The 24,961-nt window shown below is 35.4% G+C and overlaps 2 protein-coding genes, 2 long non-coding RNA genes and 2 other non-coding genes across 7 annotated transcripts in view; 2 read left to right on the forward strand and 4 right to left on the reverse strand.

Moving 5' to 3' along the window:
* Nucleotides 1–15,510, forward strand: part of LOC107995645 (uncharacterized) — a 96,164-nt gene extending 80,654 nt beyond the window's left edge. For both annotated transcript variants that reach the window (XM_017053280.3, XM_017053281.3), the window contains 11 exons: nt 4,432–4,530; nt 5,498–5,718; nt 6,081–6,219; nt 7,357–8,168; nt 8,496–8,587; nt 8,692–9,296; nt 9,413–9,659; nt 9,799–10,044; nt 10,107–10,284; nt 10,925–11,205; nt 12,495–15,510. In XM_017053280.3, coding sequence (XP_016908769.2) covers nt 4,432–4,530; nt 5,498–5,718; nt 6,081–6,219; nt 7,357–8,168; nt 8,496–8,587; nt 8,692–9,296; nt 9,413–9,659; nt 9,799–10,044; nt 10,107–10,284; nt 10,925–11,189 — 2,904 coding nt within the window. In that variant the 3' untranslated portion in view covers nt 11,190–11,205; nt 12,495–15,510. The remainder of the gene's footprint in view (nt 1–4,431; nt 4,531–5,497; nt 5,719–6,080; nt 6,220–7,356; nt 8,169–8,495; nt 8,588–8,691; nt 9,297–9,412; nt 9,660–9,798; nt 10,045–10,106; nt 10,285–10,924; nt 11,206–12,494) is intronic.
* LOC114577240 (uncharacterized) overlaps nt 1–24,961 on the reverse strand; it is a 107,753-nt gene that overhangs the window by 58,019 nt on the left and 24,773 nt on the right. The window lies entirely within an intron of this gene.
* Nucleotides 472–543, reverse strand: Trnae-uuc (transfer RNA glutamic acid (anticodon UUC)). The gene has a single exon. It is a non-coding gene; the product is annotated as a tRNA-Glu (tRNA).
* On the reverse strand, nt 3,890–3,961 carry Trnae-uuc (transfer RNA glutamic acid (anticodon UUC)). Its single transcript has one exon. It is a non-coding gene; the product is annotated as a tRNA-Glu (tRNA).
* Nucleotides 4,791–6,895, reverse strand: LOC114577241 (uncharacterized). The gene is made up of 3 exons (XR_003697126.2): nt 6,755–6,895; nt 6,478–6,673; nt 4,791–5,183 (listed from the first exon to the last, which is right to left on the reverse strand). It is a non-coding gene; the product is annotated as an uncharacterized LOC114577241 (long non-coding RNA).
* Nucleotides 11,633–22,361, forward strand: LOC107995647 (uncharacterized). The gene is made up of 2 exons (XM_017053282.3): nt 11,633–16,402; nt 16,829–22,361. Exons 1-2 carry the CDS (start codon nt 12,461–12,463, stop codon nt 16,922–16,924), a joined length of 4,038 nt encoding a protein of 1,345 aa, XP_016908771.2. The 5' UTR covers nt 11,633–12,460; the 3' UTR covers nt 16,925–22,361.

Raw genomic sequence — 24,961 nt, forward strand, 5'->3', positions numbered from 1 at the left:
GTAAGAAATTTGGTTTGTAAGTTGTCAATTTATCTTTATGTGATATTATATCAATGTTATTAATATTTAATATGTATTTGCTATGCTTTATTTTTGATTATTTGATTGATTAGAAATAATATACATTCTATTTTTTTTATTTCAGATTCATTTCTTTTTTTTAATAAGTTTTTAATATTTTTCTTCAAAAATATTTTCTTTAAAATGAACTATATCTAGAAATTCTTTATTCACGTGTTTTCTTTATGGTCATGTTACATCAATGTTACATCTAATTCTATTTATTTAAGTTTTATCAAATATATTGAAAAAATTATCAATAATTAACTATTAATAATTTTATTTACTTAATTTTTTTTACATAACATTTCATATAATAATTTAATATTTCTATTAATTAACAATTTTATTATAAAATATTTTTCATTACAAATTTACAATTAAAAAAAAATAAAAATGAAAAATATAAGTTTCCGGTACCGGGAATCGAACCCGAGCCTCCTGGGTGAAAGCCAGGTATCCTAGCCACTAGACCATACCGGAGTTGAAGGAAACATTCTCAAGATATTCTTATGAGTACTATTAAAAATTTAAAATAATTACAAAATTAATTTATTACAATTTTGACAAATATTCATATTCTTGTGTATTAGTATTCTCTTCGAAAATAATTTTATCAATCTTAAAAATCTTTAAAATAATAATTATTTCATATATCATTAAATATACCATCATGAAGAAATGTTCTGCAACTTTGAAATTTAAAATTATATTCAAATTGATTTTTGCTGCATTATTGATGTCTCATTATTATCGCTGTTTCTTTAATAAAATCCGTCTTAATAATAGAGATCATAAAATATATTTTCTCTGCAATTTTAATATTTAAAATTATAATAAAATATGGGATACGATTTTTGCTTTGTTATTAATATCCCATTGTTATCGCTTCATTATTTTTAATAAAATTCGCAATAATTTTTTATTGTTTAATGCAATTATTTTCTATATACTATTTCATAATTGTAACATATAAGATTTTTTCAAGTGCATTCTATTATCAAGATTCAAATTCTTGAAAAATATTATTGTGATTAAATTTCTACAAATCTAACTATCCAATGGTGCCACTTAAATTTTTTAATAGCAAAATTTTGAATACTTTATTTCATTCTCAAAATTAGTTTCAAATTAATAAAATTTTCTTAAAAATTTTATATGAAACTATGGAATCATATTTTCATTGATGCTGCATCATGGATTTTATAATCCAATTTTAAAATCAAGGTTCATTAATTATTCATCTTGTAACCGACAATTTTCAAATTTCGAAAAATCCAATGAATCGGATAATTGTGTTATATAAATGTGCTATATTTAATTATGTAAAAGTTTTCAAATAATTTCACAGTGAAAAATCCAATGGATCTAGATCAGGATCATCAATTTTTATAATCGATCTTCCGCGAAAATTTACAAATAATTTAATTTACAAATAACAATGAATTTTTGCATCGAAATCTTGTTATTATAGTTGTTATTATAGTTGTTCTTAATAGATTTGGATCAATAAATTTTAACTTTAAGCCCGGCAATTTGTGCTTGCAATTAATTCATTCTTATATTTCTTTTATATTATTTTTATAACTTATCTTTCATACATTCCATACTCCATTGTTTTATTTTATCATTTGATTCTTAATGAGGTTAAAATCATAAAAATTCATTCTATTTTTTCTATTTAATTCTGCATATTTAAATCATATTCATGAATTATAAATATTAATAATATTATAAAAGAAATATTCGAACTGCATTACACAAAAATAAACTTTTTTATAATTCCATTAATTTGATTTCCATTAGTTTTTATGCATATTTAATCCAATTTATTTATAAATTGCCAAATAATTCAAAGTTAATTTAATAACTAATAATTATTTTCGATTCTCTCGAGTCAATTCATAAATATTTCAATTTTATTCACTCATTAGATATTTAGGTATTCCATTTATATTTATTAATTTCTCAATGTATTTGGATCTATGTCTATAGATATATAAATACTATAATTATATAAATATTTCAATATAATTATTTAATGATTAATAATTATTTTCGATTCCTTAGAGTCTACTCATAGATATTTCAATTTTATCTTTTTTTTTATAAATTTCTATTAACTTCTATTCTATTCCGATGTATCCCGACAATTTTACCATACTTAAATCATGAATTAATTCAGTATTATTTATTTATTTTCGATTTCCCGTAGTCACGGGTACTTCAATTCTGTCTTTTACAAAATTGAATAATCAATAATTATTTCAGATTCCACGTAATTCACTCAGATATTTCAATATCATCTTTAATAAATTTTCATTACCTTCCCAACTAATTTGAACTGTATCTGTAATCAGACAAATAAATCAATATAATTATTCAATGACTAATATTCGCTATAGTCCACTCATAGATATTTCAATTCTGTCTTTTATAAATTTACATTATCTTCCCTATTAATTTGAATTGTAATTAGACAACTAAGTCAATGTAATTATTGAATGATCAATAATTATTTTAGATTCCCTGAACTTCATTGATTAAATATATTTATCGATATTTCAATATCGTCTTCTATAAATTTCGATTAATCTGAACGTATATATAATTAGATATATCAATATAAACGTGTATAATAAACGAATATATAATTATTCGATAATTGATAATTATTTTTGATTTCCCATTGTTACTTGGAGTATTATACAATTTATTCCAATTCCATTTTTTATAAATATACATTAACTTCTTGACGTATTTGGACCTATAACTTAACTACAAATAATTGTTTATTGTTGTATTGTACATTGTGGGTGGTTATTCATGAGACCACAAATTAATAATTATTTTCGATTCCGTCCATTCATTTCATCATTTATATATTCTAATTTCATCATTTATAAATATATATTAACTTCTCGGTGCATTTGGATTTATAAATTAAATTAGACAAATAATTCAACATTATTTATTTGTGGCTAACAAATATTTTCAATTCTATTTCGATATACTTAATTTTTATATTTTATATATTTTCGATGTATTTGAATCCTCTTTTTTTCTTTTTGAATTTTCTTTATCTTGCATAGAATTATTTATAAAATTCTTCGTGAGTTTAATCCAAATTCTTTCAATTCGTGAAATTCATTTTATTGTGTTATTATTATTTGCCTACGATTTATTAAAAAAGAAAAGTTTATTATTTTATCCACAAGTTATAAAAAAAAACATTTTATTGTTCTATCATTATTTATCCATTTGATTTATAAAAAATTTTTTATAAAATTGCAAATTTTCTAATAAATCTTAATCCATATTTGCCAATTCTGAATTTTAAAATTTCTGAAATTCTTGTAAAAATGTAATTTATGAATTATGTATTACAAAAGAAAACAATTATCTGTATATAAAATCACTGACTTTAGCAAATGTTTTATTATTTGAATATACTTTTTTTCTATTTTATTAATTTGAATTTGTGAGATGTTCATTTTACACATGAATTATTTTTACATATTTGTAATTTGTTATTATGTTTTAAAACATAAATAGATTTACACTCCACACAACATAATAACAAAGATTTTATTTCAGATTTTTCTTTAATATTGACTGAAACGAAAATTTCTATGATATCTTTAAAAACATTTGAACGCTTTTTTCTTGTTCCCTAAAAAGTTAAATATTAGTCGTTCCGATGTATAAAATTAAGATATTCTTTTTTTAAATGAAATTATTCAATTAAATTTCCCAATGGATGTTAAAAGAATTAGAAATGTTTCATTGAAAACTAACATAGGAAAAGAAAAAATAAAAATAAAAAATTTTCCGGTACCGGGAATCGAACCCGAGCCTCCTGGGTGAAAGCCAGGTATCCTAGCCACTAGACCATACCGGACTTCGGAGAACTTGTTCATTAAGTTTCATCACGTGGTATTCAGGGTCAAAAAACGCCATATTAACATAAATATATGTAATTAATAATCTTTCAATTGACGTAAATAATTATATAATTAATTACAATTATCTAGTTTAATAAGACGATTGATTATTCGTCAACTCATATGTAAAGTAATAATTAATAATATACAGATGTAATATACTAAACAAAATGTTCTTGAAAATAATAAATCTAATTTAAATAGAACTTATAAAATATAAAAATTAAAAAATTACCATTGTTTATTACTATTATTAATGTTAAAAAAGTTTTTATAAAAAACTAATACTATAACATTAAATATATATTATATCTTTAAATAATAATATAATATTATCAAATAAAGCTAATGTTTTTTTCCATGAAATTTTTAAATTTATGTCTATATTTTATTAACACATATAGTGTAATATTTATTTTGTCTATAGACTGGCAATTCCGGACGTATTGTCGTAATAATGCTGACAGGTCAACGAGTGGAAGTTACTTGTGATCCTCAAAAAGTGACTGCTGGTGATTTGTTTCAGGTAATTTTTAAAAAATTTTTTTTAAAAATCTCACCAAAAAAGGACTATATTTATTTAGTGAAATTGATTTTAACTAGTCACGATTTTTATTTATAAAAAATGTAATAAAAATCTATAAATTGAATCATATCGTTGATCTGTATTTCAATGATGAAAAGTGATGGAAAGAGTTAAAGTTGAATGGAAAGTATGAACTGGCGAGAGTGTTCCTTGATGATAAGAGATTCAATTTGGTTCCTATTATTACTTTGAATCACATATACCGCGTCACTGTTATTTTTTATTAATTTTGATTGCAATTTATTTTTCGACACCGGACATTCTCCGTTAAAAATATACTTATAAATAGAATTTGAATCATCGTTTTGTGAATCGTCGAGTACGTGTCGAATGTCACAGTACGAAGACCCAGGCGTGGGTGGTTATTCATGAGACCACAAATTCCGGCGTGAACTCACGAGAAACTCTGGCATTCTGCCAAGGTTAATCGTTATATATGACAAATCCACAAACCATGAGTTATGCAATACCGTGCCCATTAACGTGCCCATAAACTGAAACAAGCATCTTAATCGATACAAAAATCCGTGTCCTATCCATAGAAAGAACAATCGATATCCGTTCTCTTCGATATAATCTTGAAAAATTTTTTTCTACAAAAATATACAACAAATTTCTATTAAAGTTGAAATATAATCTTACACATTTCCAATCTAAATATAAATGTAATAAAATTTATCGTTTAATATTTTTAAAATTTTATATATATTCCATTTATAGATAATAAACACGCATAATTCATTTCAGAATATTTCTTATAAGAGATATAAGAGATATATAATCTACAATTATAATGTACAATTAAATTATTGCGCATTCATTTAATGAATGTGATTTAAATCAAATCGTACATCTCTTATTTCTTATAATTATTGCATCTTAATGCATCGGTTGTAAATGGTTCTAGGCTATCATGCAAGCTGAAAGTCTCGACGAAAACTTTACTCTTGGACTGGCGGTGTTATTGGCTGGTGATTTCGCGATTTTACCTCCCGATACTAAATTGAACAAAGTCGCTCCCCCAGGATGGTTGAGCAGTGGCAAGAGCAAAGGACTTCTGGGTCTTCCGACCAGTTTTATGCTATATCTGAGGCTTAGGTTCTTTTTACCTTCTCTACGTGGTGTAAGGTATATCTAACTTTATTCACAATTGAAAAGTTATTTATTACAAGCGAACGTACCGTGGATTTCGAAACTTACTTCGATGAGAGACATTCTCGAAAAAATATTTGATATCTATACCAGTTAAAAATATTGTATGTATCGAATCAAAGATCATTTTTGTAACATGTAAGGATAATTTTTCTTAAACTTTCAAACGAAATTCAACTTGTCAACTTTTTTAACAATTACTTTTCTCAAATCAATGATAATATATTTATCACTAGGAGTGATAAATCATATACAAACAATCTTACGTACGACTATTAATAATAAATTATTTTTATGTATACAAGGATCGATGAATCGCGAATTATGAATCTGTTTAGGAGTTGGATATCGAAACATTTATTATATTTGCAAATACGACGGTGTATATTGGAGCAACAGCTGGTCTGCCCGTATTCCGAGTTAATTAATCTGACTGGACTCGCTCTTCAAGCTGAATTTGGAAATTACAACGTGAACGTGAGTAAATTCGAGATTTATTAATTTTAGAAATATCGAGATGTCAAACCATCTGTTGATAAAAAATATGTACATATGTACACGAAAAATAAAAAAAATGAAATAGAAAAAAGCTTTATAGATCGTTGATTTTGTTTATGCGAGTTTATAATCGTTGATATTTTATATAAAATTCATATATTTTGATAAGAAATGAACAGAGAATCAAATTTTAAATTATATTTTTTTAAATGGAATAATATAATATCTTTTTCTTACCTTCTAATAAAATGATGTATAATTATACATGATCAAATATTATTCAAGCACGTTAACAACTTGTTATTTTTGTTCATAAATATTTACATATTGCTAAAACAAATTACATTATATATATTAGATTATCCAAATAAAAATTTTTTATTACTTCCAACTCTTAAAATTTAAGTTTTTTTCAATTTTCATTAAAGAAAATCTGGAAAATTGAAAAATATATTGCAAAAACAACGTGAATTATGTGATTGATATTTAATTGCATCAAAAAATAATCATTTACCTGAAATCTCGCTTTAAAAACGTTATGAATAATATAATGTTCACTCATGTATGAAACTCATATCAACTTTCTTCATTTGTAACGCAAGCTACGAGTTAAATACCATCAACCTACATATTGTTCACTAGCACATCGCGAACTAATTATCGTATTTACAGATGGAAACATATGTTTGAACACATTACAATGTCATTGAATGTTTGTTTTCCTTCTATACAGTAATTATATAGGATCATACCAATAATATGACACGAAAATATTCGATTTATTTTCAGAAATAATTTACCTTTTATAAATCACCATTATCCTTAGCTAATAAAACGCTTTAATATTTTTAATAATTGCAAAAATAACTCTATTACGACAAAAAATATACATATATAAGCCCTAATCTATAAATCTATCTTACTTACTTAATTATATATACAGACTTAATACGAATTTTACATACAGAACTCACTTTATAATTTTCTACAAATGTAAAATAACATTTTCTACAAACAAAAATAATAATAATAATTCATTCGAAAAATAGGGAAGGAAAGAAAAATAAAAAGAAATAAAAATAATCAATAATAATATTATCTTTATCTCCGTTTCAGGAACACGGTTGCGGCGATTATTTCCTGTTAGAGCACTACATCCCGGAATCGTTGATCCTGAACGTAGATCAGTATCAATCTCAGATAAACAACGAAGGACCGGAAGCGCTTCGTGCCCGCCTCCATCAAGCCCACCGCGACAGGCGCGGCCTGGATTCGAACAAGGCCGAGGAGATGTTCATAACTCACGCGCAAACGCTTCCGGATTACGGATCGCATTATTACATAGCGACAGTGGACTCGAAAGAGTTGGAGAAGGTGATGGCGCAACAGAAGAGGAGGAAGGCGGCGGATAATCGCGACAATTGCGAGGGATTGATCGATTCCAGCGAGAATATCTACGGCCAAGATACGGCCAGGTCTCAAGAGTATCAGCTCCGTGGTCGAGTCGAGCTATCTCGATTAGGATCCTGCGAGAATATCCCCAAATTGTCGTACGACGAGAGGAAACCGACCGGGTTGATCAAGAGCGCAACCACGAACGACATCTATGGAGCTCACAAGTCCAAGTATCGCGTCGACTCTTGCAACAATAATCACAACATCAATAACGTGAACAATAACAACAGTAATCATGGAGGGAAGAACGGGAAAGGTGGGAAGAAGAAGAGCGAGAGCAATGTTTGGTTGGCCATCCACGCTCACGGTTTGAAACTGTTCGAGAGAGGCGGTGAGCCTAGGGAGAGGGTCGAGTTGGCGCAGTTTCAATGGAAAGACATTCAGACGTTGAGTTACAGTAAAAGCTGCCTGGTCGTTTACAGCAAGGTGAACGGGAAACGGTGCAAGTTCAAGCTCAGAATGGATCATAGAAAGTAAGGGTTTTAATTAATTGTTGGGGGACGTTGAATGGGTACATATACATATAATGGTATCGTAGGCTTGCACGTTTAAGTATTTTTGTCACGCGTTCCAATTATTCGTTTGAGACTATTTTTAAGATTGCGAGTAAGTCCAATTAGATTGAAAGAGTGGTATTAAAACGGAAATGGAAAAAGATGGTATCTGCTGTTGAAAAGCTAAGCACAGACAGATGCGAAGAAAGTCGATTCAAGTTTGCGCATTCGAATGGAATTTAAAAGTGGACTCGATCCAGGTATGTAGAAATAAGCTTCGAGTTTCAAAGTATTTTCGTTTTGCAGAAGTTACTTCGCTTTCAAGCTCACTTCTCTGCACCATCAGTTCTTCTTAAGGCTGCGCTCCGAGCTCACGTCGTTACAGGGACTCGCGAAAGGTACGTCTTAACAAATGTTCGAATCTTGTAGACAAATCGAGAGTACAAATCGAGGATATCAAATGTTACACCGACATTCTAAATAAAATAATACAATTTTCCAGAATTCGGTGTCCCCATGACGGTGGAAGCAAAGTCCTCGCCGTCGAAATCGAAGTCTTACGACAGTAAAACGAAGATAGCTATAGCGAACACGGTGAAGAACACGCAACCAAGGCCTAATTATTCGACGCAACTGGAAGAATATCAGAACAAGGAGAACGAGAATCCCCAAAAGGACGCGGTGATCTCAGTTCCAAAAGCGAAGGATGTTATCCGCGAGCCGGGTTTCTACTCCTCTGAGGAGGACGCGCTTTACGCCCAGGTGAACGTTCGATTGGAGCCGGAAGGGGAGTCTCGCGACACGGAAGACGAATCGGAGAGAAGTTTAACGAGTCCCAACGAGCCCCTCTCTATCGACGGGAAGGGATTGAAAAACGACGGGAAGATCTACAATTGTCCCGGGATAGAACTGGAAACCGAGACCGAGTGCGGTTACTCGCTCCCTAAGATCGTCTCGTCGGACGACGTGGATCAGTTGGAGAAGCCGGACAACAATCCCGAAGAGTTGTATGCGGCGATCAACAAAGTTGGAATCTCGAGAAAAAGTGAATTTCCTGTCCCGGACGAGGTGTGGGACGTGTCCGATGTGAAGAAATCGTTGCACAAGGTGTGGACAAACTTTTTTTTTACTCACTTCACTGATTTCTCCCTCTTCTGTAAACTTTCTATCACTTTGTCGAATGTAGAGAGAAAAATGTGTGAGAAATTGCTTTCTCGTCGTAGATGAAGACCTCGAGTTTACCGAATTACGGAACATCGAGGCAATCGGGTGGTTACCGAACACCGAGTTTACCACGTCGTTTAGGGGTGAAAATGGGAACGCGGGCCATCTACAGCAGCCTCGTGCAGAAGGACACCGCTCTTACCGACGACATCGAGTCGCTATCGTTAAAATCAGACACCGAATCCTCGATTCAATCATTATCGGCGCGATCCGCGGAATCTCCCCTACCGGAAGCATACGTGCTCAGTTAGTAACACTTTTCCTTACTCAAATTTTCAATCGTTGGTATATATTATAATTGGATAACAATTTCAAGATTAAAAATTAACGCAACCCGTCGAAAATGAATTGTATTATTTATTTGGCGATTTCAAATTTGCAACAGACGCCGATATCCGCACGGACGACGAGACATTCCGCGTTCCTGAGGACGAGTCGATGTCCGCATCCTTGGCGGCTCGCCTCGAGGAATTGTCGTTCGCCGAGGAGCGAATCCTGCAGACGATCAAGCTGGAGAGAGGCCACGGTGGCAGCATAGGGTTGCAAGTGACGGAGGGTAACGACGGTGGCGTCTACGTGCAAGCGGTCTCCGTTGGAGGATCGGCCGATATGGCCGGAAACGTGAACAAAGGTAAGTAAGACGTCCCGTTTTTCATCGCGTTATATTAATTCGACGAAATTTATTGGCCGCAGGCGATCGTATCGTGGCGATAAATGGACAGAATTTATTACATTTGCGGTACGAGGACGCTCTGAAGATGCTGCAGAGCTCGTCCGATACGATCGAGCTGGTCCTCTCCCAGCCAACTTCCCGGAAAAACGCGACCTCCAGGCAGAATCACGAGCAACCCGCGGAAAATAATTATTTGAAGTGAGTGTCGAAAGAAAATTTCTCTTGCTCGGCTGTATTTTCTTTTTTTTTTTTATTACTTCTTTAATCCTTTGTTATGAATTTGTTGAAATGAATTTATTTATTTATTATTAATAAATATTTTGTACGACGATTCTATAATTTGTAATTTTACGAAATTTTATATAGTGAATTTTTGTTTTATATTTCAGTTTATTTTAAATTATATACTTTTTAACGAAAATTAAACACGTATTCCACTTCTCTTCCATGTAAATGATTTCAACAAAAATTAGAGGAAAATTCTAGTAATGTAATAGTGATACAATAGTTTTAGAAACTATTACCAAAGGAATGTTGATTAAACTCTGTGCGATAGAGAAATTTGAAATTTTCTAAATATTCTGAAATTTTAATCCGAGAACATGATATGATAAAAAATAGATACGATAAAGAAGAATAAAACGCGTTTGAATGAAATGTATTGATCGCCACCATAATCGATTATATACCATTATTTAAAATAGAACATAGGATTGAATCGAAACGAATATAAAGCGATAATTAGATGTGCAAACATGGAAAAAGAGAATAACGAGTTTAACAGGATGCTTATTGATTTTCTCTGCAAACTTTAAAAGTGCGCTTTCATTGGTCTCAGTGACATCAGATTCGACGTGTCCTCGGAAGCGGATACATCGAGCATGACAAACAAATGGCTCGTTCAAAGGACCACCGACGTCGCATCGGTGCAAAACACCTCGAGCGCGTATAGCAGTGCCGCATCGAGTGCAATGGGTAATCACAATGCAAACAGCCTATACATGGCCGATCTCGTCGATAATGGTGCGCTTAAGTCTGCCAGTATGCTGCTCAGTATAGAGGACTTTGACGTCAGCAGGACAAGTCGTCAAGTTTTTATTTAATCAAGTTGATAATCAAGTTAGTACCCATTCCATTCCGCCATATTTTTCATCGTTAAAAATTTATTTTTATCACTATATTTTAAATTCTTATTTGTCATTGATTGAATTTTTAGTCAAAGATATTATCGAAGTTCGAAATTTTATTACAACGAATCTTTGATATTTTATTTTTTTATGTAAGTTTACAAATAATAATTTACATTCGACCATTTCGATGATATTTCTTTCGTGTGAAGTAACATAATTGTTTCGTATAGCTTGTAAATATTTAAAAGAAATTGGTGTAATTTTCTCAAGCGACCTTTCGCCTTTAAATTTTGTTCCCTCGATCAAGTGTTGCTCGAACGCGCAAAATCTTAGAGAAAATACCATTAAGACCATTATGTCCATTACGTCGAACGTGGCTGCATCGAGTACGTAACCTAATCGAATTGTTTTTATCCGTTTAACGGACGAAGCCTTGCTCAGAGTTCGAACCGGCACCATTTCCTGCCCTTTCTATTTGCGCGTTTAACACAACCTGTCACGTAGTCTCTTGTCCTTTGCTTACCAAGAGAAGATTAAACTTTGAACTTGAACAATCCAAGTATCCAAAAATTTCAATTTTCCCTTTCTTATCTATTCTAATCAAATTGATATACATAGAAGACTGATGTACAAAGAAAAAATAATTCATAATCCCATGGATTAAAATTTTATTCTACCATTTCTCATTCTACCAGAATCTTTCACCAAACGTTTCTCACGTAAAATGTTAAAACATCTATCAAATTAAATTTCGACACGATTAAAATATAAAACAACGTATCGCGACAAGATGTTCGACACAAAACGAACCAGCCATCGCGCCACATCTGGAAGAAAGATCGATTTTAGAATTTCGCCCCGTGTCGTCTCATCAGGGTCTTCTTTCATTCAATGCGAAACTTAAACTTGGCGGCATTAGTGAATCACTGTTATTGACTTGGCGGAGGGGAGAGGGGCAGAGGATCGTCTGTCATTTGTACGGAATCACCCTTAGTATCCCTCGGGCGGTCTTAGCTCGCGTTACCCGCGAGCTTCCGTGTTCCAAATTTTCCTCTCTGAGCATCCTCCGAACAATGCTCGATCCGTTTCTTCTGCGCTATGCGCGGAAATCGGGCCCATAGATTCACGTTTTGGAACGTACAACACCAAGTGAACGACTGCAACGCGTCGACGGCGAGCCGAGTCATACGTTCGAGTGACAGTTTGTCGAGGAGCAGTCGGCGGAGAGTCGATCGACGTTTGCCATGCACACCAACGTTCGCTCAATCGTTGTTTCAGGCGCGGAGTCTGCCAACGGCGCGCCGCCGATCCCACCGAGACGGAAGAAGCGCAAAGTGAGGCCCCCGATCGCTAAATCATCGGACGCGTCACCGTCGTCGAGCGTTGGGAAGAAGGAGAGGAAACGGCTGGCGCCTCCGCCGCCCCCACGAGCCGTACGAAGCATCGACTCTCCAAAATCCAAGGAAGGGAAGGAGGGAACGTTAAATAGCCTGAGTTCCATCGAGACCTGTGAAACTTCCCAACCGTCGTCCATACAGTTCGAGGAAACCGATTCATCGGGGATATCCAACCGTGTTCTTCTCGAGGAGGCGGCGAGGCAAGGACGCGACGAAGAGGAGGGGAGAAACGAGAGAGCCGGTTCAGGCACGGGTTGTTTGCCGCAACAACAACAGCAACAACAAGCACCGTTCGTGTTCGAGGCATTCTCGAGGAAGGAGGCCAACAAGTATCCGCCGTTGCTGTTCACTTTGCACGACTTTCAGAACGTGATGGCCGACACGTTGCAGGGGGATCTTGATAGGAAAGATTATTCGCCGAGAAACTCGCTCGAGTTTTCCACGTCCCTGGACGATCCTCGTCGCGACACATTCCGCGATTCCTTCCACGAATTCTTCGAGAAATCGTTGGACGACGAGGAGAGCGAGCTCTCGTTCCGCGTCACCACCACCAATCTTCCGTTCGAGAAATGTTTGGACAGGTGGGCGGCCACCCTCGAGGATCAGATAATCGAAAATATGGACAAGCCGACCAGTTTCATCTTCGAGGATTACATGGACAGAAGCAACAAGGTGAACATCCGCCGATCGTCCGCCCCGATGTGCTACGACGCGAAGGACGAGGACGCTTCGAAGGTGGTGGGAAAGTTGACCAAGGTGAGATTCGTGATCGAGTCGCCTAGCTGCCCGGAGCGGGGGTTGGAGAACGAGTTGGCGAGTATCGATTCCTCGGCGAGCGAGGAGGCGGATGGCTGGAATCGCGCTTCTTCCGTCCAATTGACCGAGATCGCGGACGATGCGAACTGGACGGACGCGAGCCGGGTTCTCGAGCGAGGCGTCCAGGAGGACGAGTTCGGCGACGTGCCGTTTAGCTCCGTTCTGAGGAACAATTCGGGCGAATGGTCCCTCGAGGGCCAGGATAAGATTGGATCGTTGGCGGACGAGGAGGATCGTTTTGATTCGGCGGGATTCGAATCGAGGAATAAGATTTTCTCCTGGCCTTCCGAGGAAAAGTTGAAGATCACGGAGGTTGGGGAAGTAGAGGAATTCGGAGGTGGATGTTTGACGGACGAGAAGCACGGCTTTAACTCGGCGGGATTCGATCCGGGGAATCGGGTTTTCTCGTGGCCCGAGGAGAAGTTGAAAATCACGGAGGTTGAGGACGAGTTTGGAGACGGGTTTTTGGAGGGGAGGGATGGTTTTAACGCGACGAAATTCGATTCGAGGAATCGGGTTTGCTCGTGGCCCGAGGAAAAATTGAAAATCACGAAGCTCGGGGAAGAGGAGGGGGGGTTGGATTTGGGGGTGAGAACGGAGCGCTGTTCCGAGGGCGAAGGTTCGAACGGGCCGGGTGAGAACGCTGATTTGGCGGATACCGCTTCAAACAACAATGTGGAAGACAATAAAGAATATTTAATAAACGAGCATAACTCGACGAATATTACACGAATTATTTCGAAAACTGCCGCTACTGGAACGGAAGTTAATACCGATTCGAAGAGCGAATTAATCAGAAACGAAATAAACGGAAATTTTCTCGAAGAGGGATCGGCAGTTGACGAGAAAGAGGATTCGTTTGCTGCTAATGAAGATAAATCATTGACAATAAATAAGACGAAAGTCTTGGATCGAGCGACGAACGAGGTAGGGAATAACGTTTTAAAGAATAATTTATTACCGAATATAAGGAAGAGCGAGGCCAGCGAAGAGGCGTCGTCGTCGATCGAGGAAGATACGAATGTTGACGGGTGCGTAAAAATTATCGACCCACCCGATCGATCAACGGGGGAATACAAGAGAAAGATTTTCGTGAACGAGTCTCTTCGAAGCATGATCAATCATTACTATTTCACGTCGAACGACTTGGAGGAGGAAAGCGAGGATTCCGACGAGGAGTCGAACGCTTGCGACATCCCTTCGAACGACGGAAATTCTCGGAAGGAAAGAGAGGCGACCGACAAGGATGACCCAATTAACGAATTATCTTCGGGGAAGAAAAGTGTCGGTGTTCCGGTCGATATTAGGCGAAACTTCTTCCTGGAGAATATGTTATCCGAGGATGCGGATGAATCGTGGACGAATTGCAGGATCGTCGCCGCGCGGCCAAAATCACCCGCGAAGAAAAAGAGGGAGAACGTGGCGGATCGGTTGAACGAGTCGATAAAAATGGATTTGGAGATCCAGAAAATTTTGCAAGAGTCGAAGGAGGTGGGCGAAACAGGCTTATCGACGACAACGGCACAACAATCGACTAGGAAGGTGGTCGAAACGGGGAAGAAGAACCCCAGTGACGTCAAGTGCGACGTATTGAACGAGTTGCTCTCCAATTTTAACAGCATAAGATTGAAACCGGTGAGTCGCGTGGAGAAGAAGAGAGGCGCGGATGAAAGTCGATCGCTGGTGGAACGGACGAACGACGAGGATATAAATTCGAAATCGAGAAGTTCGGCGAAGCAGTGGCGTCACGCGGCCTGTCTGACCACGAGGAAAATTCTCAACAACTGGAAGTGCGATGGCGAGGCAGGGAAGAAACAATCCGAGCAACCTGAAGACGATGCCAACTTTCCAGCCGAATCATCGGATAAGACAGATCCTTGTTCCCGTCTCTCGCAGGAACGACATCAACCCTGCCCGACCAAAACGATTCTAAAGAACGAAGTGTCCCGAAATGACGCGAGCTCGTCCGTAGAGACTGGCTTGGAACCGATCAAAGCTGCAGAAATTAGCAAAGTTTCGGATGTTGGCGGCGAAGAAACGTGGGCAACGAGGGACGAAGAAAAATTGGTTAGGAGGACGAGGGAAGAATGGAAGGAAAGAAAGAGCGACGCTGTTGGAGGGACGCGTGACGAGGAAAATGGAGGAGGAGGAGGAAGGTTGGAGGAAGAAGCGCAGACGGGTGGCTGCAGTGAAAAGACTGACGCGAGGGACGAGTCTTACTATAATCGTGGCGCGATCGCGCGACAGTTTGAGTTGAGCGCGATCAGCGGCGAGAAGAAGAGTGCCATAGCTAGAAGGAATTCTCGACCCCATTGTAATAATAATGACAATAACAGGGCCGTAACGACACCCGTAGTTCTAAGCGATGACCAATCCCGTGACGTTGTAACGATAACCCCGGGTAGAGTTAGGAAATTCGTCAAGTACTACGAGATTCGACACGAGGTGACGACGACCGACAAAGATTCTAAAGCTAACGATAGATTAGATAGGGAGGAGATGTTGGGCCTTCGGTCCGTATGCAGCATCCGCAGGGGTTTGGAGGCGAGGGTCGACACGAAGAAGAAGAGAAGGAACGATTCACCGACCGATTCGACGAGGAGGGAAAGCGGGGTGGAAACGGGGATAAACGCGGATGACCTCCTCATCGAGGATGATCACGCGGAGGCGAAGAGGGAAGAGATGGTACGCGTGTCGTCGAGTACGCGCGGCGGTAAAACGAAACGGAAGAAATCGGTGAAATTTCAAGGTGGTTTCACTGTGATCGGTGCCAAGAGTCTGGAAGATAATGGCCCCGCTGGGAGCCTCGATGGCCAGAACGCGAAGCCTGTGGAAAGGAGGAAGATTCCCGACAGACAGAGGCAGAGAGGAGCTGCTCTCGTGGACAAAGTGGATTTCCAAGATGGACAGCCCGAGGAATTGGCCGACGCTGACTCGCGCTCTTTCGAGGACAGAGATAGTGCCGCTGCTCAGGTTAGTGAACAATTGAATTGGAATAAAGATTCGTTAAAGGGATGTAGAAAGGTTCTTTCACCTTGCTTTATTATTCACAACGGTGAATTTCTTTTTCTCTCCCCTCCTGTTTTCTTCTCTTCACTTTTGTCGTTTTAAATTTAATTCGATCGTTTTGTAGATTAAGTAGAAGGTACTTTGGGTTCATTTTTTTATTTTTTTTTTTTTTAATGACTTTGAAATAACGTTTCACTTCGGAAATATTTATATCTGTGAAATTTCGGAATAGTTTAACGAATAAGAAAGCAAGAAGTAATTTATAAATTTTCGATCGTAGTTATCGTTGGTTACTTCGATTACTTAGATTAAATTGATCGCAAAAATTACATCTCCTTTCGACGAGATAATATGAAATAACGATAATTTGCTTAATTTTTTTCCCCGCAGATACAAGCCGCAGCGAAATGTGAGGAATGTTCAGGTATTAATCGCTTCGTTTCAAAACCAGAAACCCCACGCCTCGTATTTTACTGTACTGTATAGTTATAAATCGTAGTTTCTAAAAGTCGTCGTCGTCGTCGTCGCCGCCGTTCCTTCGAATCTCGGATTCGAGATTTAACCACGACGTTTTTTTGTAGCGTCATAGCTAAATTAAATCTTTTCCATACGTTAATTTTCCGAGCCTTGACCGAAGAACAGATTTTTCACCGCCCCGTGAAAAATAGAATTGCGCAGAATTTTATTTTCACGCGCATTGCTGGAAGGAACGATTTGCTTCGGTTCCTTGAAATTTCAAAGTGAACGTTACACGAATGAATTACAACAATTTATTCTAAATATATAATTATTACGTTTAGAAATTATTAAAAAAAGAAAAAAACAAATCATAAAATAGCGATTCACGACTTAATAAAATGATCATTGCGTATTATTGCTGTGCAAATTTTTAGAAGAATAATAATAGAATTCCGTAGAACGCAGATTCGTATGGATCGTTCATTATCAATTTAATAAGAATTTGGACGAAAAGATCTGTAGATGGCAGATGTCTCGTTGATCCTGGAAGGAATCAGAGTTATCAGTTGGACAGATTCTTTCGGTGAAGAGGATTAACCCATGGACAGGAACGGATTTTTCCCCCCGGATTTATTCGGTCGAGCTCCCGCGTATAAGCTCCCCGCGACGTTCCTTCCTCGTAATTTCCTTGCATCATTTTGTCCAACTTATTTTACTATGGTTTTGGATAATGGGGGACTTCGCTAGATTTACGACACCCTCGACGAGAGGCCGTGGAAACAAAAAGCAACGAAACGATTTGTGGCTCCGCCTCGCGATCACTATTTCTTGCGCAACGTAACGATTCCGTGGTGGAAATTCTTCTTCCTTTTTTTTTTCCACGGAATTCGATGGAGAGTTTTTCGAGAAAGAAAAAAAGAAAAATAAAATCGAAAATAAAATTTTTGGGAGCCAACCATTTTTCGCACGGCGAAAATATATAAATATTAGTTGATCTTGGAAAATTGTTACAAAAATGTAAATAGAAGTTCAGTCGAAATCTAATTATCAAAAAATAGAAGACGTTATTTATCCAAGAAAAGTGAACAAAATTTCTCGCGTATCCTTTCGAATTCGGTATAAATATTGTTGGCATGCAATTTCAGATTTCGTTGCACACTTATCAGAAATCAAATTTCACCTAAACGGAGTTCCACTCCACTATTAATTCCCCGAAAAAAAGAATCGGGAACAAAATTACAAAAATACGAAGATAGGAAACAAAATTCTCGCAAGAAAGAGAAATCTGTTCTTTCGTCAATCAGCCATTTTTTATTAGCACGATTAGTTTCTCGGATCGAGTTTACAATTTTAATTAGTGTTAAAAACGAAAGAGAAACAGCAGACAGCTCTTAGCTCTGTTATTGTCGCAAACTTTCCTTGCATTTAGGAGAAATGCGTTGTTTTTTGGCGACATTAGCGTATCGCAGGAGCCGCGCGTAATATAACCCCATTATCCTGCGTACATTGTGTAATTATAACGTAAAGGTGGAAGTAATTTACGTGGTAGTGTAGTGGCGATAATAATAATATAACTTGTTGCGCTGTTTGTGTTACGTATACATTATTCTACGTGTTCAAAAGCTGATCAATTTTAACACGCAGATCTTTGCAGTGATACGCAGTGTCGGGAAAAGTACTCTCATTTCGGTGGCCGCGGCCTCGTTTCTCCATCGACCAATTATTTCTGTCTATTATCGTTAGACAGAGAATATAATCCCCTCTACGTTTATTTTTCAAGATATTTTTGATTAGATAAGATATATATATATATACATATATACATATATAGAAAGAGAGAGAGAGAGGGCAATACTGTATTCATCTTCAAAAAAAGAAATGTGTTTACAGTTTATGTGTCACAATCTGTCACAATCTCCGAGTAAACAACAAGTTATTGATTTATATGTCTGTTCCTTGAAAATAAACTCACTCGTTAATCCTATTTGCACGTAAATATACTCTTTCTTAAAGGGAATAATCGTATAATAATATATTTATTCTACTTTTAAGTAAGTTAAGAGAGTTCTATTACGCTTCACGTAGAAGACTTGTGTGACAAATTATTTCAAATATCGATTCATCAAAACGAAATATTCAATTGTATATGTGATAGTGTCGATAGTCTTTATATTCTCGTTCACGTTATTCGCGTGAAAATTATTATTATTATTGCTATTATTATTATTATTATTATTATTATTGCTATTTTCAACGTGTACAATGGAAATGGAGTAAACGATCGATTCACCCTTCGATCGTGTCAGAGTTTGACGAGGTTAGTCGTATCATGGACGGCCGGGTTTCCGTAAAGTTCCCGATTCGAAACGTGTCGAGAAACGGCAGAAAGTTTTTGACAGACGCGTTGGCAGATCGAGTTGAAGTAGGGAGAGGGAGGGAGTTGGTCGTCGAATTCTTTCTTTGGCACGTTTGCCAAAGAATCGAGCCGCGAGATCTACACAGGATTGAATCACGTGGATTCGATCCAGAAATACTTTCCACGATTGTACACACCTCGAAACCTCTCGTAAATGATTTCATCGTTGCGCGATTAACATCTCCCGCGATTAATATTATCTCCCGAGAGATACGAGTTGCGCAAATGAAATAGAAATAGTCGAATTGGTTTGAAATTTGAAAATAGCGCGGGAATAAACGGATATTAATTTTATTTATCTTATCACTTCGATCGAATCATTTGAATCTGATTTATTTGTATATGTGAATCAATAACGTGTCAACAATAATATCATCGAGGTATAGATGTATCATTCTTTCATCTTTCTTTCTTACGCGAATATTAATTTTTTTCTCGTCAATCGAGCAATGATGATGATTTTATTAGTCAAGTCTCGCTCCATTCTGAGATTCTTATTGAAAATATATATATATATTTTTTAATATTTAATACGTGTATTTTGAGTACACCACGTGCTTTTTTAACATGCCAATGGAAATTATACACAAATCATGTGACATAAGACGAACAATAGCGTAACGAACATATGTATAAAATCGAAATGACAGTACTTTTTGAAAGATCGACACGTAGATCGTGATATGCATAGCAGTTTTCTTTGAAAGCGTGCAATTCGTTGGCCAAATGAGACTTTAAACGCGGTGTGATTACGCGATCGTTTTATTTTTTCTTTTTTTTTCCCCCCTCCCTTTTCTCCGTTGACTTATTGTAAGTAATATGATAATTTATCGTTCGAGTGCATTATCTTATATATGATATAGGAGATGATTAACGATAACGAGAAGAATATAATAACGTTGATAAAATAGGGATACGTAAATGGAATGCTTCTTAAGACTTAGTATTATTATATATATATATATATATATATATGCGCACGGTTATGACCGTTTGCGTTCTCACGAGACGTGGATGCGAAATAAAGGAAGAAGAAGAAATAAGAAAGAGATTTTCAAGTTTTAATCGCGAACGAATAACACGAATGTTACTTCGAAGAAGTCGAATTTAATTTTCCTCCACGTCTATATAAACGTGATAATATTATTTTTTTAATTATATTAAAAAATTAATCGAAATTTTGACTAAAAATAATAAATCTAGAAACGAAATTAATTAATCTCGCTTCAATTCTACGACATCTGCGTTTAGCAAGAAGGCAACCGGAAGTGTCCGTGCATATATTTATAGACACATATATATGTATATGTACTTGTACAAGATGAATGTGAGTATTATTACGCGATAACGATTCTATGAAAACGCAATGCGATTCACCCGGTTGGTTATGCGACCTTTTATAAACGTTAATTTACATAGGTAGGGTAGCGTGAAGCAGAGAAAGTGCGAATCGTGCGAGATTCGTCTCGTTTAACAGAACATGTTACACACGTTTAGCCGTGCAATCGGAAACGCAGCTTGAACGAGCAATAAAGCCACGGATAACCAATGGATTTCTTTCGATGCGGTGGCGTAGTAGTAGATTTTTCGAAAAAAAAAAAGAAAAAAAGAAAAAAAAAATTCTTTGTTGCGATCATCGCGTCGGATCAATTGGAAATTCTCAATTTTTATCCTATATTTTTCTTTGATCACGACACTTTTGATCTTTGTTCGAAATATTTCACGTCATCGTTACATTCGATAGTACTGAAATTTTATCAGAGAATCGTAATGATCGAACGACCTTTTATGATTTTCTATAATTTTATACGTTGGTTCATTCTTGCACGCATACTTGATTTTATTGTGTAATAACAGCATTGTTCCTTACTTTGAATAGTGTGTACTATTAATCGAGTCACGAGTTTCAGATATGCGCGCAGCATATGGTTACAGATTCTGATTGTTGCGAACGGTTGGCTCGATAAAAATGTTCAGTCAAATGAAAGGATTAATATCTCGTGATCGTTGAATATATTCTTATTGAACAATAAATTGGAATTTCAATATTTCCAGGATATTTTTAAATAAATATTTAATTTTCTAGTACACATATATATATATAGATATCCTCTCAAGTTTCGAAATTCCAAGAATATTATATATATCGGAATGATAATGCAAATTATATTTTATTTCCGTTATCTACGTTCACGGTGCAACAATTGCGTACAATAGAATCAGCCGCGCTATATAGATAGATACAATGGAAAATGGGAACAAAGTTTAGCGCGTTAAAGTTTAAATCGCGTTTCCATTCGGTTACAAATATTTATCCGGAAAGTTAGCAGTGATCGATGCAAACAAACCTAAGTTCCGTTCATTTGACTCAACATCACGTTCGAATCTAAATCCAGAATCGCGTAGCGAGTCGCCGTGCAAGTTTCATTCTCTCTCCACGATGATGAACCACTGTGGTTTCTTTTTTTTTCTTTTTTTTTTTTTTTTAAATTTGAAATTTTAGAAAAAAAAAAGGAAGAGGAAAACGAGACACACGAATTGTATATTCAGGGAAAATTGTACAAAAGCACGCGAAAAAAAGAAAAAAAAATATATAAAAAAAAAAAAAGAAAAAAAAAAGAAAAAATCCATCGTTATAGATATACTCGTGTGTGCGTGCGTGCGAATCACGAAGACGCTTGAGGATCGAGCTAGTTCCCACCCCTCTCCTATTTAGAGGATTCAGAGAATCAGTGGATCAAAATTTAGAAGAATTTACCGGTCAATGGATACTGTTTTTTGTAGAAAGAGAAAGAGAAAATACACTTATTACCGTTTTATAACATGTAGAGAAAGAGAAACGTGATAGAACGTGTTATGCGAAATATACCACGTGTATACACCACCAACGATGCCTCATTGTACGCAATAGAGTCACTCGCTATCGAAGGATAAAAATAGTCGATATTTTATGTTTTATTTCGAAAGAAATGTTTTCCTGCAGTACACTGTACGTTTATATTTCCGCTGAATGCTGAATAAATTATTATTTTCTATGCTACGAACGAACGTTTTTGAGTTTTTTTTCCGAAATTCATTCGATCACCTCCGACGAAAATAACGACGATCAAACGAGGAAACCGATTGAATAATAATAATAAATTTTTCTACTCAAATAAATAAAAAATAAAAATATTTGTCTAATAAAAAAAATAAAAAAAGAATCGGATAAAATATAATCGAATACGCGATTTCTCCGATTGCTCATTACTTTCATGAAATAATTGAAAAAGTTTCCCCAAATGGAATATATATCGGAGTCGAGTAAAAAGGAAGACACGAAGAAATCACGGAGGAAACTTTACTACCCACTTGGAAGATCAAGCAGTTTACAGATATCAAAGAAAGTTTCATCATAGCGCGAACAATAGTATTCCTTTTCTTTTCTTTCCTTTTTTATTTCGATCATGACATAAACTTTTCACTCGAACCTCCATTATTTCAACGCCACTGATATCACCCTCCTCCTCTTGTTATTATTTTCCACCTGGGATATCAATCCTCCTCAAATTTTTAATTCGCTATCCTCAAATCGCGCTACGACGTTTCGCGATTCTTTTTTGCTGGAAATTTATGGGACAGCGTTTTGTGCGCATCGTTCAATTCTTTCGCGAATTTTTCATTATGCAACGTGCAAAGATGACTAACAGCTCCGCTGTTGCGAAGCAATATAATTTTTGGCAATCGCGTATCTGACTCACGTTTCGCACAAACGTTGCGTAAATGGAACATGCCTATTAAACCTTCCTTGCTATCGATTAATGCTACCACTCGCGCGTATAATTATTCTTCTAATATTGGAACGTTGTTGGATTCCGTTAATAATAGAACGAAATCGAGTTTTGCTCTTTTGAGGATGATCCCACCGATCCGGGAATTCCACGCGTTAGTATTTCAATATTTCGAAATTGTGAAAATTTATCTTGAATTTTTTTTTAATCAAGAGTGCATAGAAATTTTTTTTTTTTTTGTGTCGAAACAGAGAATCAATTTCGCTTCTCCTTTGTTCAATTTTTAATAACCCCATCTATCGCGAATTCAATTTCTCCTTCTCGTCTTCGTTTAATTTTTCATCAACAATCAACGAGGATATCACGAATTCCATTAGACTCGGTTATTTAAAGCAAATATAACACTTTGCAATAAAAAAGAAGCAAGGGGGAACGAGTAAAGGAGAGAATCTCGAGAATCCAAGCATGCCAAAAGTGAACAATAACATCGAAAACTAAACTAAGTGATATCTGGAATAAATTGGTTATTTTATTTCCGTGAAGACACCTGCACGCATATATCGTTGATAGTGATGGGATAAAGTATGCTGCGAGTGCGTTTTAGAGTAATTAATTGCAAAATTTCGAATTTCTCGCGAGTACTTAAAAAAAATAAATAAAATAAAATAAAACTTTGAATTAAATATAAAAATTATCGGTATAATATATTGAATTTCTATATTCTAAATTATAAACTTGTAATTGAAGTCAAGGTTGAACCTCTGATTTTAATAACATTTTGATAGTAAAATTATAAACTTATAATTGAAATCAAGCAGAATTGTTAAACTTTTGATTTCAATAACGTAGTAAAATTGTAAACTTATAATCGGAGTAAACCAAGTAAAATTACGTCAAAGCAGTTTTCCAACAATTTGCGTAATAGAAATACTTTGTGAGAATAATATATTGGATTTGGTTGTTGAATACGCATTAAATTTGGTCCCATTGTTAATAATTGCACTTGATCAACAACCGGAGAGCGAACAAATTTTCAGAAAAACCAGTTTTATCTTGGGAAATAGAGGATGGCGTAGCATGCGAGATTGGATACGTTATCAAGTTTTGCGTTATGTACTTGCGTTGGTAACTACTTCTGACGAAACTTTCGATAGAACATCGGTGTGGAATTTCTAATCGCACAGGGTCTGTTCTCGTCGTTAACGACGTTGAAAACAAAGAAGTGATTTAAAATCTAACGAAAGTAGTTTAAATTGCGGTGAATTTTTGCCCTTGTTTCAAATGGAACGATCAATCTGGAAGGGAAATCATCGTGAAATATTCCTTTTATACTTTATTTCATTTCAGTGTCGTCTCAAATGTTGATGAAAAGGAGAAAATAATATGGAAAAATTTGTAATTTTAACATATTTCTTATATTTTTAGAAATTTTGTCCGATATTAATGACATTCTAAATTTTCAAAAATTTTAAAATAAAAAAAAATTAAGTTAGTTCTTTGCTAAGTTAACGGAAGAATATCAATAATATCAATTTTCTGTTAATTTTTTTAACATATACAGACATTGTCATATTAAAAGAATTGTTTTTTGCTAATAATAATTTTTTATTCGTTAAATTTGCAATTTTATAATAATATTTCGTTTTAAAATTTTCGATTTAATTTATCAATATCAATAAATCTTTAATGCCTCAAATACCCGTTCAATTTCTCCTCTTAATATTTTATCAAAATTCATACTATAAAATTGTATATTAGTATAAATATACTATAAATTGTATATTCATACTATAAAATAAATTAAATTGTAATATGATGATCCAAATATATATATATATATATCAACAAACACGTATTAACACTGTTTTACCGCGAAAA

This window comes from Apis cerana, linkage group LG4 (assembly GCF_029169275.1).
Source record: "Apis cerana isolate GH-2021 linkage group LG4, AcerK_1.0, whole genome shotgun sequence".
Taxonomy (NCBI): Eukaryota; Metazoa; Arthropoda; class Insecta; order Hymenoptera; family Apidae; genus Apis; species Apis cerana.

What these genes read in the sequence shown, in the direction of transcription:
- LOC107995647 (XM_017053282.3), top strand. Translation starts at nt 12,461, where the DNA reads ATGCACACCAACGTTCGCTCAATCGTTGTTTCAGGCGCGGAGTCTGCC. An exon ending in GAGATAGTGCCGCTGCTCAG is followed by an intron (nt 16,403 to 16,828) that starts GTTAGTGAACAA and finishes TTTTCCCCGCAG; the next exon opens with ATACAAGCCGCAGCGAAATG.